We start from the raw sequence: 13061 nt of genomic DNA, 5'->3' as shown, positions 1-13061 counted from the left end.
GCAATCCAGCCTTGTTTTATCTCTTCCATCAGACCCCATCTATAATTAAGTTCACACACTTACATTAAAACCCTCGTGGGAATCAAAATATTTATACTTTATTTATGCTGTGCCGACTGTTATTTGAGGATCACACAGTGTTTCACCACTGATAATTAATCATTCTGGAAGCTCTTTGACACAGGCAAGAGCCATTATTCAGGAACAGTGATTAATGAGAAGAATGTCGTGGAGATGTACAGGACCTATCAAGATGAAGGAGCTGAGCTGAACCCTGAGCACTGCTGTGCTGACAAACCTCTGACAGCTTCTCTCTGTTCCTCAGCTTCTTCACTTGAACAGTGATGCCTTTCTTGCTGTGAAGCGTTCAAGACTTGCCAAGGAAAACTCCTCAATGAGCAGCTAGGTATTAAGCCTTTTACAAGGGATAGTAAACATATGCAGATCAAGTGCAGCTTGAAGCTTACTAGATAGAGCATAGTAATGCATTTCTGTTTAGAGAAGTCATAACATGTCATGACTTTTTGTGGGTTTGTGTAGGCTGGTCTTATTTATATTTGGAATGCAAACACAAGGATGATGAATCACCCTGGATGAAAACCAGTGAATATATATTCTGCAAACATGTGTTTCATGAAGCCTGTATATTACAAGGAAAGTGGCAGATTGTGGAGTTGAAAGTAAAACACACATGAATAACTATGTGTGTTCAGTTCAGAGTCATTGACTTCAATATTTTCAAGTTTTGTTTGCCTGCTAACTTCAAAAGTACAGATACTAATTACTCTGTTGTGACATTCAAAGACAGTGCTGTCACCTAACAGAACAGGAAGAATTTTTTTGCCCCCCTTTCCAGATTTTTTAATTTAAAGAGGAAACTAAATTAGGTAAATACATCTTAATATCTTCTACCTATGGCCCATGCTAGAGTAAGAATTTAAAAAAACAAAGCTGATTTGTGTTGAAAGTGATCACAAGGCAGGCTTGACAGTAAAGTTGCTTACTAAAATGCACTGGTAAAATAATAATGCAGATGTTAAAAATTCTCACCTAATGATTTTGGTTCACAAGCACTATGCTGAATGCTACTTTCAGCTGTCTCCTGGCAATAGTCCTGTGCCCTGTAACTGGCAACCTGTGTTCTTCAAAGAGGTGTTTGCACAGGAGGTGAATATGATAACACAAGAGAGAAGTTTCTCTTTGGCCTACCTGAACAAATAATTTCCTTGAATTAAATGAGCCCATCTCTCACAGTCATTCAGGATTGTGCTGTGCAGGGATGAGAGCAGGAAGCTTGTGCTGTTTGACTGGGTCTTTCTTTTGCCTCTTACTGGTGTTCTGGCTCTCTACAGAGCCCTCAGGTCTGGAGGTCATGGAAGCCTGCCTGCTGACTTCATGTCTTCTGTCACATTCTGTCTAGGTCAAGGTGACTTTGATTTAGCTGATGCCCTTGATCACCCTGGTATGTAAATTTTCTATCTTTATTTTACTAAGGCATTTGCATCTAATAATAAATTTTAAGCCTTTTTCCTTGGGGAATGGAATATGATGTGGCTACTACTTATGTTAAAGATACACTGAACTGGAGAATGCTAGATTTCAATGTTTCTACCATGAAACTAAAATCTTCTTTAAAACCAACAAACAAAACACTTTGAAAACATATTCCTTCATTTTTGGTTTTGTCTTCTGCTGTGATACGTAAAAGATTATTGAAAGAGTCTCTCTATATTTGCAGATACCTGTTTTTGTTAAATTAGACCTGTTAATGTTTATTGGCATGCCATTGTGTTCAACAGATGACATAATTACCAGGAAGCCTACAGTGATCAGAAGACCAACAAGACCTGTGTTCAGTGAGTAACAAATAATGGGTCATAAAACTGATTTTGTGTATGCAAGAAACTTTCACATGAGGTTCTTTATGATATTTGCTGTTGTGTTTTAGCTAATTTGTGAATAACAGCTGTCTTTTTAAAGTAAAATAAGCATTGTTTTGACAATTACCAATTACGAGTCTTTACTGCTTTCAGTAAGGTGTTCAAGCATGGCTGGCCAGTGATAATATTTTATTTCCTGAAGACCTTCTTCACACTTTCCTGGATTGCTCTGAACTCCCTGTGGAGTGTAACAATGGGTAGCTGTTGCTAAAAACGGCTAAATATTCCTCTACTTTTTTTCCTTATTATCTTTTCTTTTTAGTATATTTATTCATGATGCTTGATAGCAGAGTCGGAAAATAATCAGAACAAAGTTGGGGCTATTTTTTTACTCTCACCATGTATTTGATTCATATTATCTAGCATTGATTGCTACAACCACCTGTGTCAGAAAAGAAAAAAGGCTCCAAACAGTGGAGAGCTGTAGTCCTGAGAATGCCAAACAACAAATTCCAATGAGCGCTTGTTAACATTGAAAAAATCAAAATTCCAAACAAGAACAAAATTTATGTTTGTGATGGAACAATTTATGAAAACATAGAATTGTTTTCACCTAAACTGAAGTGGAATAACTTTCTGTCTATCAAACAAAATGCTTGGAAAATTCTGGATAAAAAACCCCAACAACTTAGGTCTTTATCTGGACAAACTTTGCAGTAAGATTTTAGGTGCATGAAAGTAATTGTGTTTTCCACACAATTCTCTGGCTCCCTCTTTGAACAAACAGGGGCAGTATTTTCTGAAAGTGGTAGCTATTACACACTTTAATGGCTGAATTATTCTTTCCCACTTCATTTGGTAAACAAAATTTGTGTCTGGCCTAGATTAGAAGTATCTGCCTATTTTGAAACATTGCACTAAATGTAGATTTGTTCCCATCCTAATGTAAACTTTTCAAGTTATTTGAATTGTAACCTAAAATAATTTATCCTTGGTCATGTTTAAAGGTAGCTTAAGGTGCCAATATCTGCACCAAAGCTGCCTCAGTCAGGTGAAAGGAATTATTATTTTTAGGGACTCCTAAATCTGTTGGAGATATGAACATCAGATGAATATCTGCCCTAACTAAATCCACTTCATTAATTTTTGGGCAGGAAGAACTCCATGTTTTCAAGACTATTTCAGAGTCTCCTTCAGCACTACAGAGGACTGCAGAGAGTTTAAAAAAGCAATTAAAACTTACTGAAAAACCCCAAGCCCAAAGTGTTACAAATCAGTTATTGGATTTGTAAAGTGCAGGAAGATGGTACAAAAGTATGTTCTAGCATCTGCTTAATGCTCCATATTAACTTCAGGGTTTCCTCTATGTCTCATTCAGAAGTGAGGCTTGCTGAGACTTTTGTTCAGCTGAAGCCAATTACAAGGACTGTCTTCTGGGCATCCTGTGCACCTCTGCCTGAGTTGAAGCTCTACCTTAGGTACCTCCCTAATGTAGCAAAATTAATCACAAAATTTAATGGAAGGTAATATTTATTTACAAAGTCTCAAAGAAAGCTGATGTTTACCCACTCACACTGTTCCTGCATTCTGTTTAATTCAGCCATATCCTCACACCCACATGCTCACAAGCACCAAGATGTTTGTGCTTAGGTGGTCTGGTGAACATCGTGTACAACAAGGGACAAAGCTTGCCAGCTACTCAGCTCTTATCCTGTCTCATTGCTTCTTCTTGATCAGAAATGACAAGTAGAATTCACAGATCTTTCATATCTTTTAGTAGTAATCAGGTATTATGGAGAGGTCCTTTGCCTCATAATATTTCTCACTCCAGTGTCTCTGAACCCTTGGTCAAGTTGCTGCCCACTGTCTTTTTTTTCACTTGTTCAGAGTACACAGGCTGTGTGCACAGACTTATTTCCTGGGTGGATGATCAGAAAAGTAGTGATATGCTGCAACCTTTGGTGTTAGAATGCCTTTCTGCTTTTCCTCTGCTGACAAGTCATCTATGCTGTCATCAGAGCACAGGCCTGGTGGTTTTGATAGAAACAACACATTCCTCAGTTTTACTGCTGGGAACAGTGACCTTTATTGTCTGTTCTTTTAACACTTTGCTGCTTTTTCTGCTCTCAACACATACATGCATTTCCATTTTCATTTCATTCATATGAACCTTAGCATTTCTGCAACAAATCTCTACATGAACCCTCCAGAGCAGAACTTGCATTTTACTTGAATTCTTTATCACAAAAAATAAATTTAATTCAGTTTTGAATTTATTACTTCTTACAGTGTTAGCATTTGACAGGTAAAGGTATTTTTGAAATGTAACTCTCTGCTGGGCAGACATGGGAGGGATCTGCATCTGACAAGAACAAACAAACACACAAATTATGAATTTGTTTATTTTCCTGTCAGATTTCCTGGTGATATCAAAGCATTTCTAAGTAGTCACCCAAATAAGCCTAGATACAATGCAAAATCAGCTTCCCACTCCTTCTAAGTACAAAGAACAGAAGAAAACAGATTTCTGAAAGGTGATTTTCCTGTGTTTCAGGAATTCTGACACATCTATAATGAAAAAAACATTTGCTTAATCAAGAGTCTATCTAATTGTCTGTGGCAACAAGTACAGATATCAAAATTTAGATATGTTTTGCTATCCCTTTTCTTCAGATTCACTGTATCACTCCACACGTAAAAGCATCAAGAGTAGGATTCTTGGAGTTATAACATCCATCTAGTATGTTTCTTTCAGAACTCACCATCATTCCATTTGCACCTTAAAATACCACCCACATGCTCATATCCACACCTGCGTGTTAAAAACTGTGTTCCTCTTTACACATCTGTATCTCATGGACAAACTGTTTATTGCATGGAATGAATCCATCCCAGGTACTGGCAGACATGTATATGGTGTTGGGCAGTGGCCACAGCCTGTTGATTTACCGGGTAACTTTCACATTTGGACATTTAATTCTGCTTAAAAACCTTTATAGCTCAGGCAAATAAAAACAGACAGTCTCCCAACCCCAGACAGGTGCATATGATTGCCTGAAGCAAGGGGTCACCATGACCCTTACACAGATTGGTTGATTCAATCTCTCCCCAGGCAGGTTTATTGCTTCCTAGTATTCATTCTAGAAATTGGTCTTCAGTTTTTGCAGTTCAATAAACTACACTTAAGCCAAACATACATATACCAATTTTAACCACTGACATAAATGTTAATAGTTAAGTATATTTTTAAAATGGGTACAGTTACATATTGTAACATAGCTAATTTTATTTTTTGTGCTTGCAGGTATATTAAAGAGGTATTGTTCTTGATTCAACTGTAAGATTTATTTTGACATCATTTAAAACAGGAAAAAACCTTTGTATTTTGAATAGAAAATACTGTGTTATTTGTCAATTAGTGTATGGGAAAATGTTAGAGTCTAATAGAGTTTTCCAGAAAAGTGTGGTAAGTTATTCAAATTTGTGGCGCTGACTTGGAAAAGGTGCTTGTCAAACATGCAGTTGTACACATTCTAATGAAACTAGCATTTTATTTCCCTCAAGAATTGTGTGTAACTCACTTTTTTACATTTTCCTCCTATTCATTTTTAGACAATGACCTACATTTAGGAGATGCTCTTGGTGGGGGTGAGTACTCCCTTGTTTCCTTGAATACAAGGGGACTTTTTTCTTTCATAGCCTTTTACTGAACTCTGCCTGATTTGTAAAAAGAGAATTCAATACTTCAGGAGGTGCTATGGTCATGAGAGTTATTCCAACTCACGTACATGCAGCCCTTCTGCCTGAGGCCATCATACAGAGTGGGGACAGAACCTGGTCACCAGCTACCTTTGAGAGCTTCCAGCTGCCCTCCCTTGCAAGAACTGAAGTTAGCTGGGGCTTGCTGTACCATGGCAGAGCACGCAGGCATGGCTGGGGGAGCAAACACGGCCCATTCAGCTGTGATGGCTCAGGGTGGAGTCCTCTGACAGAAGCTTGAAGAAGGTGATGGCTGTAGTTTCTTCATCTGCGAAAAATGAGTCTGCCTAAGATTAGGAATCAGAGGCAACACTGGATGGAGAGGTCTTGTAGCTCTGCTGATGGCAAATTAGAAATTCAGGAAGGAATGTTTCAGAGATGAGCACTGCTGAATACAGCTTAAGCTTGAACCAGTCAAGCTGTTGTAACATGCTGTTAATTTTCCAGATATTCCTGTAACACCCAGACCTGACCTAGGAAGTATTCACAGTACTGTGCTGAGCTGTGCAAACATATTAAATCCTTGAGTTTGGGAATTTGTCCACCAAATTTTATTTAGTATATTTAGAAATATGCCAAGGACGTGAAGTATTCTAGAAAGGTTCTTGAGTACTGAAGTTACCTAAAATGCAATTAGTACCGTATCAAAGCCTAAAATTCCACTCTAATCACAGCCACACAAAAGAAAAATTACTTCTCAGCCAATTGCACAGAGCCTCTGAAACAGATTCAGTGGTCTGGTTTGCTCTTGTTTTAGTCTTAGAGAATGACATATTTTATATTGGTTTTTTTTCCCTGTTTCCAAGTTCCCTTGTGATACTTCATGCCTTTGTCTGAATGACATATTAGCCCGCATTTTACAAAGCTGAATCTAATTTTGTTAATGATTCCCATGTTTATATTTTCATTTATTCCTCCCTGTAATAATTATTTGATTCCTGCAAGATTTTATTAGTACTTTTATGAGACGATAGGTTAAATATATTGACTAAAGTATTAATTAATAGCTTAAATATCTTAACTAAACCAAATCTTTTCATTCCAAGGATGGAAAATTGTATTTCCATTGGTTTTTATTTCTTTGTTCCATTTTCAGTGCAGGTTCTTAATTGACCTTCATATATGGTATAATGAGGTTAAAGTTATGTATCTCATTATCACTATTTCTGAAGACACTATTTTTTCACCAGCTATGCCATACAGTATGTCTTCTTATGCTTAGAGAAGACTAAGTGCAGCATCATGGTAAAAATGAAATATGGGATTGGTGGTTTTCTGCTTTTGTGCCACAGCGAGTCTTAGTTCATTACACAGAGAGCTGGAACAGACCAAGTCCTTCCTCTACTTAAAATATTTAATTGGCTAAAGTCTGATTCAGCAAAGCAACTCTACCTAAAATCCATTGGCTGTAGGCTAAATTCACTTGAAGTTAAGCATATACCTAAATAATTTTCTGGATCAGAACCTAAATGATGCTGAGAAACAGAAACATTGTATTTAGCAGCTAGGAAAGAAGAAAACACAGCAAAAGGGCATCTGGCATGTTTGGAAGGTGGAAGATTAAGGGAGGGGGAGGGAAATAGCTATTTGTTTCTGTGACCTAATTTGGATTTATGCAGAGCTAAATTCACTGTCTGGCTATGAGGACAGTTAAATATGTGGTTCAATTGGCTGAGAAAAGGGTGGCAGGAGAAGACCAACTCTATACACACAGAGCAGCAGCCCTAGATTTTCAATTTGGTAGTCTTTGACCTGAGTGAGCTCTTCAGCATTTTATATACAGTTTGGAAACTGCTTTTAGTCATCAGATCTCCTGCTCTATTCAATGCATCCCCTTCTAATCCTTTGGCAAAAAATAAGGCTAAATGACAGCACAAAGTCCTAAACTACAGCTGATTTGAAGCCTGAGCTCATTTTGCACAGTTCAAGAGCAGAAAATTTATTATGCATTAGATAAATTCAGCATCTGTTAGATGAAACTAATCTGCAGGTGTTATTAATACCTGCTGATGGCAATGAGATAACCTGTTTCCTCCTGCCCAGCCTAGATCACCAGCTTCTCTGTTGGCTCTGAATATCTGCACCACTGGCACCCACAATGACACATTGTGTTTCTCAGCTGTCAGCTTTAAACAATGTTAGCTCTTGCCAGATATACATAAAATAATTTCTCTCAATGTTTTTTGTGAATTCTTCTCTTCTTTTGAAAATATTCCCAGTTCATTTGCAAGTTAATTTTTGTAGCTAGCTATTTGCTGATATAATGTTAAATCTTCTTAACTGCTGACAAGGTCCTTTTATTAATTAATAGGAGGAAAAATTAGAATAAGGTATAAAATGTTTTTATTTACAGTTCCCAGTTTTGCCTGTTCAATCATCTAACAGTATTAATTATCAACAGGTGACATCTCAAGAAAACCTTTATACCCACCTCTTCCACCACGCCCAGGAAGTTATGGTGGTAATTCAGGTAAGACTACTTGCTCTTAAGAAATTTTAGTGCCATAGAGCTGTTCAGAGTAGACATTTTGAATACTTTAATCTCTTATTTCTCTGGTAGTAGCTTTTATCTCCCTTTCCTTGCATCTTCCTTTTGTAGTCATTTTTTCTGACCCTGTTTCTGAGAGTTGAGAAAGCTTTTTTATAAATGTTAGTGTTGATACCATAAAGCTTTTCTGCTTGTTCAAAATGTGGGACGCTGTATCTTAAGTGGCACAAGACTAGCGTTTAATCTGGTTTGTGTTTTCATTTTGGGCGTGTATACACTGAACTATGCAAAGGTTCGAATTTAACATCTAGCCACGGGGCAGGGATAAGCCTGTGTTCAAATCAATTTGAGATGTGAATTTGAGGTGGCCCTGAGGCATACAGCAGATGGGGATGGGCATCCTGTATTGTTTTTGAGTTTGGTTCCAGACACTTTCTTAAATAAAGTAAAAGTGACATATCTATTCTTCCTTTCACCCTGTACCTGTAGTTCCTTTGGGTATGGCTGTAGCAGTGAGCTGCGGACAGTCTTTCCTGGAAAGGACCCACTGACTCTCTGCTTTAGGGATCCCTGGGACTCAAGATGTCCATATTATATATGGATTTGTGTCATTGAAAGCCCAAGCCCACATATCTCACAAGTGCCTAAAACAGACACAGAACACACAGACACCAAGAGTGTACTTCAGCTTTCAGGTGAATTTTGGTAGGTGACTGTTCAGTGTGTGAACTGAACTGTTCACACAGACTGTTCATGGTGTGACCCATCCACCATGTTGAAGCTGGGATTTCAAAGGCCCTTCACCTCTCCCTAGAACCCTACCAAAGGAGTGGACAAGGGAGATGAAGGGGTTACCATTGTTGATAATTTTGCAACTGGAATGTTTATCTTGCAGGAGGTTTTCATGACTCAGATCTCCTTGATGGAAAACCTTTACCACCAGGTAACATTTGACTATTTCCCTTGCAACATGTACCTAACTCCTGTAAATTGGAGCTGGTTGGATTTGCTTTAGTGGTAATCTGTTTGTCTCTGAAGGTATAGGACCAGTCTCCGCTATTTTTATTCAGGCTAGTTACTTTTCACAAAAAAACCCCATGGTTTTTAGCCTGAAGCAAGAACTTGAAATGTATTCCAAAGCATTTTTTAGCATTCTAGCATATGCCAGAAGCCTGCAGATCTTATCCCTCTGAATTCAGTAAGGAAAGGACATGGACATGCTAAAGTAGATGGACCAGGACTAAGATCTTGTTGTAATGGTAAATGATCTGCTTGTCTGTCACTAGAGAAAAGACAGAGTATACTGTCCTCCCTGTGAAATCAGCTTGATGTAGCCTGTTACATGTGGTCCTTGATTATAACATTCCTCCCCAAAAAGGAAGTGTCAGGAGGATGAACACTTGGCCAGCACAGCTGTCAGTGAGGAGTGGAAGGGGAGAGCCTCTTTTGAAGTCTTGCTGGGCCACCCCTTTTGCTCTTTGCACGTCACACTTTGCTGAGTAAAGACTTAGTTCTCAAAATAGGATGACAAAAATTTCTTTGATGAAACTTCACACTCTATTCCAGGAGACGAGGAGCATCATTTCAATCATGGAGGGAACACAGGTACAGTAAATAATTTACATTATTTTACAATTTATACCTGATCTTTACAAAATATTAAAACAATGATAGCCTTATAAAAGTAGCACACATAATAAATAAGGCTTTAAGACATAATTTTCACATCAGCTGTAATATAACACAATTTCTATACACCTGCTTAATTCTATGGTTTCACCAAACTATTTTTATAATTTGGTAAAGGCATGCTTAAGTAGACAACATACTTAAGACAAACCATTTAAGTGCCTCTGGGGGAAAAAAAACCAAAACAAAAACAAAAAAAAACAAAAAACAAAACCAAAACAAGCGTTCTGTTTCTTTTTCCACAGATTCGGGTTTAATAGCTGGAGTTACATCCCCTGTAATTTCTGCCTTTGTAGCACTGGTTGTTGGATCAATAGCAGCCTACACCGCTTACAAGAATAAGAAACTTTGTTTCAAACCACGTGGTAAGGCCCAAACACCTTTCCGCAGAGTTAATGCTGAAGTAGATGGGAATTTGACAAACAATTGTCTCTTCCACCGCAGAGCTGCCTGACAGCTGTGGCTCTGTGTGTGGAAAACAGCCTGGATGGCCCAGATCAGCCTCAGAAAAGCTGGCAAAGCACACCACACTGGAAATCCTGAATGTTCAATATTTGTTTTTCAGGTGGGGCTACAGTGTAAACCACTGAAAGAAGAGTTGCTGTCTGATCACAGGCTCCTTTGGCTGGTGACATTCTACATTGCCATTCCGACAGAAGAAAATCTTCCTCCTACAAATGTTTTCCTGAGACGTTGCAATCCTGCTTTCTCTAACCTGATGTCACTTTTGCACCTTGAGCTTTATGTCATCAAAGATATGCTTCAAATATCCAGGGACTGTACTGCACTCTCTGACCTGCACTCATAAGGGCTGCATACAGATTTTCACTCAGAAGTTATCTTAAGTACAAAGAAATCAAGTCTGATATAAGCTAAAAATTGAGATTAGGGTTTGTGAGGACTCGAGTCACCAAAGATTTTTTTTTTCTATTTTCAAAATTAAACTTAACTCTTCTGATAGAATTGGCATAAGGAGCTTGCCATTTCCTTTCACACTTGTTGGGTTTCTCCAGTATATTTCTTTAATGTTTACTATGTTTAAAGAAAATTTGTAGTTATCAAAAGGATTAAAAATTTGAATGCCCTTACTTTGTAATTATGTCTGAATACTAGCAAAGTGAAAGGAATTATAGCTAGAAAATTTATTCTTAAGTTTATAATATATTGAAATGATTATGCAGATTGACAAACCACAGTTTAAAATACAATAGAGAAGAACACATGCTAATTTTATTTATTTATTTATTTATTTGATAAATTACTGAAACGGTATTTAGCTCTTCTCAGGAACTAGAATTTCACTTAAGTTTCATTTCTCTTCTTGAAAACTTAGGCCCTGCTCTAGGAGCCTTTGAAGGCATTAATCTAGTAAGATAGTTGGGTTGTTTTTTTTCCTTAAGTATTATTTATAACTTTTCAAAAGGGAAAATGGATGCAAAGCTTTTTCTGATTCATTTAGAATGAGTTTGTGATGCTTCAATCTCTAAAATCTAAGTCACAATGACTTTTAAGCTTCATGCCATGTGGAGGTGTGGTTGACATATTTTTTCTGGCTAGACTGTTTCATGTCTTTCCTTCATTCCTGATTTACCTTGCTGTGCTAACAATGTCCCCATGTAGACAAACCTATCACAAAAAACTGACACCTTTCCTGTCTCTCTGCCCTCATTTATCTAACTGGATCAAAAAACCAGCAAGTGAATGAAATACAGTTGAAAACTGGCAAAATTAGCAGTTTACTGACATAGTTCTGCAATACAGCCATTTTTGCTAACTTTTTAAAGCATAAGGAAATTGGTGTCATTTTATCTTAATTTTACATGCAAAGTATGGTTTTTGTTACCACAATTTCATTTATATGGAGGTAAATATGATTTTGTGTTTATTACATCATTGAGAGGAAGTGATATACTAAAAAAGCACTTTTTCATAACATAAAATACTATTTATCTAAATTACATTTTAAATGGATATAGATCAGTTGCTTGCTTAGATTACCACTTTTTTTTTTGATTCTGAAAGAAATTATAATGTACATCAGTTTAAACATAGAAACTTCTTGACAACATACAAATTAACACCTTTGTGGCTCTCACTTTCAACTTATGAATGGGAAAATAATTTTAATATGGTTTTCAAGGACAATTAATCTTTCCTTTAAAATATTAATATCCATGTTAATAGTTAAAACAGACTGATATATATTTTGTCAGATAGACATAAAAATCTGTTGAAATGAAATTACAAGGGTTTTGCTGTTACAATTTCAGTTGTTTTTTCAGCCATGAAAATGTATATTTTGCTTCTTCCCCTTCAAAATTTTCAATAAACACCTACCGTGTTTAATCTAACAGATCTTAGCTATCTAAGAAGTTTTGTTTGTTTTGTTTGCTACTTTCTGGAACATATGAGGATTGATACCTTCTGCATACAAGTTCAACTATGTCCCACTAGGGAAAGGAAGGAAATGATTCAAACAAAAGAAAAATTACCTTTTTAGAAGGAAAAAAACCCTGAAAATAACCAAAACAGCTTAACTATCTACTTTTTCTCCCTGCTTGTTTTTTTTTTTTTTTTTTTTTTGTTTTTTTTCTTGTTTGGCCTTTGTTTTGTTGTTTGTTTGTTTTTTTGAGTGTCTAGAAAAGAATCTCTGTGCAACAGTTTTGGTTTTGCTATACTATGACAATTTATTTAAAATTTTTCATAGTATTTTCAAAATAATTTCTTGCTTCTGTTGATATTAATAGCCCAAAACCAGATTTATTATGGAGAATTTGAGTAAAACCCATGAATCTGAATGGGTAAAGCCTGACTACCCAAGTGTTTAACTCTCTGAAGCTCTTTGGTTTAATTTGTCAGCATATACTCAATATATCAATATACCAGTGTGCAGATGCGCTTTTAGGTGTTAATTTCCCTTTTAACTAGAATGATGATGATGGTAAAAACTAATTTATAACGACTGTATTAACTATTTCTATTATTTCAGGTCATTGAGGGCTATATAGGGAAGCTTTATCTAAATTTGGATGGGAAGGAAGGAAGGAATTAATTGTCTATTAGAACATCATAACTCTAGCTTGTATTACTGATTCTGATACTTAAGATCTATACTGTAAAAAAAAAGTTGCTGGCACACAAGTTAAATAGATTATCATCCAGACATCACTTTTATTACCAAGAAAAAGATTTTTTCTTTGTCATTAAATCCCCCAACTTAAATAGATCTGCCACTAAAATTATCT

The 13061-nt window shown here is 36.6% G+C and overlaps 1 protein-coding gene across 1 annotated transcript; it reads left to right on the top strand.

Moving 5' to 3' along the window:
• Positions 1-234: 234 nt before the first annotated feature.
• On the top strand, positions 235-10433 carry XG (Xg glycoprotein (Xg blood group)). The gene is made up of 9 exons (XM_062514946.1): positions 235-341; positions 1353-1462; positions 1800-1856; positions 5493-5528; positions 8041-8109; positions 9023-9070; positions 9694-9732; positions 10062-10181; positions 10382-10433. Exons 1-9 carry the CDS (start codon positions 235-237, stop codon positions 10396-10398), a joined length of 603 nt encoding a protein of 200 aa, XP_062370930.1. The 3' UTR covers positions 10399-10433.
• The last annotated feature ends 2628 nt before the right edge of the window (positions 10434-13061 follow it).

Source organism: Cinclus cinclus, chromosome 2, assembly GCF_963662255.1.
Source record: "Cinclus cinclus chromosome 2, bCinCin1.1, whole genome shotgun sequence".
Taxonomy (NCBI): Eukaryota; Metazoa; Chordata; class Aves; order Passeriformes; family Cinclidae; genus Cinclus; species Cinclus cinclus.
This window is presented reverse-complemented; position numbering and strand designations above follow the sequence as displayed.

Coding starts and splice junctions, on each gene's coding strand:
- XG (XM_062514946.1), top strand. CDS start 235: ATGTACAGGACCTATCAAGATGAAGGAGCTGAGCTGAACCCTGAGCAC. Junction 1,857..5,492: donor ACCAACAAGACCTGTGTTCA/GTGAGTAACAAA, acceptor ATTCATTTTTAG/ACAATGACCTACATTTAGGA. Junction 5,529..8,040: donor AGGAGATGCTCTTGGTGGGG/GTGAGTACTCCC, acceptor AATTATCAACAG/GTGACATCTCAAGAAAACCT.